The sequence below is a fragment of the Gekko japonicus genome, unplaced genomic scaffold, assembly GCF_001447785.1.
Source record: "Gekko japonicus isolate JY-2015 unplaced genomic scaffold, Gekko_japonicus_V1.1 scaffold641, whole genome shotgun sequence".
Classification (NCBI taxonomy): Eukaryota; Metazoa; Chordata; class Lepidosauria; order Squamata; family Gekkonidae; genus Gekko; species Gekko japonicus.
In genome coordinates this window covers 254,289-256,517 of record NW_015177027.1, presented here as the reverse complement: position 1 = coordinate 256,517, position 2,229 = coordinate 254,289, and the positions used below count along the sequence as shown (strand labels likewise).

Sequence of the window (2,229 nt, the reverse complement as noted above, 5' to 3'; positions counted from 1 at the left end):
GGGACGTGCAGATCTGTCCTCACAGAGGAGGGAGAACTTGTACCTGAAGGCGGGCCGGGGGGGGGGGCTCTGCAACTTACCTGGCTACTTCTTACTCTTTGTGGCCTGACTGAGGGCTGCTGGGAGCAGGGGGCGGGGCTTGTTGCATGTGCCCGCCCCCTGGGCTCCTTACTGCCGGAGCTCCGCTCCTGTGCGCTCCTGCAGGAAATGACTCCTGCTCTGACACAACATACGCACTAGTCTCAACTCTCTCTCTTATCTTCCTCTAGAACCTTATGGAGGAAGCCAACAGGACTGTCCTCTCAGGGAAGAATGACTCAACCGCAGTCATAAGAACCAGTCATTCCCCGGTGGACATAAGTCCCTTGAACCTAGCTGTTGCCATCTTTGTCTTGGTGTCCTTCCTGGTGGGGACATTGATCAACGGGCTCTTCCTGTGGGTGCTGGGGATGAAGATGAAGAGAACAGTGAACACCCTGTGGTTCTTCCACCTGATTCTCACGTATGTCACCTCTTCTTCCTACATGCCCTTCCTCGCTGTCTACATCCTCCTCGGCTACCGTTGGGTCTTTGGCATAACGATGTGCAAAGCCATCAACTTCTTCGGTTCGCTGGGGTTGTTCACCACTGTCTTGCTCCTCACCATCATCAGCTTGGACCGTTACCTCCTCATCCGCCACCCTGTCTGGTCACAGTGTAACCGCACCGTTTCCCGGGCACGGAGGGTGATCGTAGGAGTGTGGCTTGCTTCCCTCACCCTGAGCGCTCCCTACCTAGCATTCCGGGAGACTCGAGTAGTAGAGAACGGCAGGATGGTTTGTGTCAACAATTATGCTCTCTCCAGTGACTGGGATGATCCTAGAATGGAAGCCCTGAGGGATCGCATCCACTTAACTATCTTTTTGGTCCGGTTCCTGCTGGCCTTCTTGATCCCCTTCTGCGCCATCATGGGCTTCTACTGTGGGATGGGCTGGGAAATGAAGAGGAAAAAGTTGGCGAGGAATAGGAAGCCTATCAGAGTCCTGGCAGCTGCCGTGGCCTCCTTCTTCGTCTGCTGGCTTCCCTACCATCTCTACCACGCTTCGCTGCTGTTTCAGGAAGCCCCCAGCAGTTTGCGACTCTCTCTGCGTGTAGTTTTTATCATCATCATGTGTTTCAATTTCTGGGTCACCCCCGTTCTCTACCTCTTTGTCGGGGAGACGTTCCAGCAAGTCTGCAAGACGTCCGTTCTTGCTTTACTGAAGAAAGCTTTTGTGGACGTTTCCGTCGTACCTGAGGACGATACCAGCGCTAATGACGAAGGGCACCCAAACATCAACCAAAGCAACTTGTAGATGAAGACGACTTGGGAGGGGGGCAAGTATCTGCCGCCTCTTTGAAGAGGTTGCCCCGGGTTGCTTGTACAAAGAAAGACAGTTCCTACAGCCAGTGTGGTGTAGTGGTTAGGAGTGCAGACCCTAATCTGGGAGAACCGGATTTGATTCCCCTCTCCTCCACATGCAGCTGCTGGAGCGACCTTGGGTCAGTCACAAGCTCTCTCAGAGCTGTTGTCTCAAGAGCACTTCTTGAAAGAGCTCTCCCAGCCCCACCTACCTCACAGGGCGTCTGCTGTGAAGAGGGGAAGAGAAAGGAGATTTTAAACCGCTTTGAGACGCCTTCGGGTAGGGAAGGGTGGGGTATAAATCCAATATCCTCCTCCTCCTCTTCTTCTTCTTCATCATCACATTTTTTCCTGGTTGTGATTTTCCTCCCCCACAGTATGGACTCATATATCCTGACCTGGATGGCCCATTCTCGTCAGATCTCAGCTAAGCAGGGTCAGTATTTGGATGGGAGACCACCAAGGAGGTCCAGGGTTGCCGTGCAGAGGCAGCCTCCTCTGTTCATCTCTGGCCTTGAAAACCTTACGGTGCCACCATAAGTTGGTTGTGAATTGATGGCCCTTTTTCCACCACCAACTCAACATGGAACCCCGGGACTAATTGTCCAGTGTGCAAAGTATGAAGTATAATCTCCATGCAAGAAGAATCCAGTCTGAAACAGGTCATAACGGTTTTCTATGTTTGCTACTTTGTGGAAAATGTTTATGTATATGTATATGTATATATGTATATGTATATGTATATGTATATGTATGTATGTGTATATGTATATGTGTATATGTATGTATATGTATATGTATATGTATATATTTCATTTTTACTAACAAAAGAAAACAAACAATACACA

At 50.4% G+C, this 2,229-nt stretch overlaps 1 protein-coding gene across 1 annotated transcript in view; it reads left to right on the top strand.

The window, feature by feature from the left end:
- LOC107124375 (probable G-protein coupled receptor 33) overlaps window positions 1-1,334 on the top strand; it is a 3,351-nt gene extending 2,017 nt beyond the window's left edge. The window contains exon 2 of the mRNA XM_015427840.1: window positions 270-1,334. Coding sequence (XP_015283326.1) covers window positions 270-1,334 — 1,065 coding nt within the window. The remainder of the gene's footprint in view (window positions 1-269) is intronic.
- The last annotated feature ends 895 nt before the right edge of the window (window positions 1,335-2,229 follow it).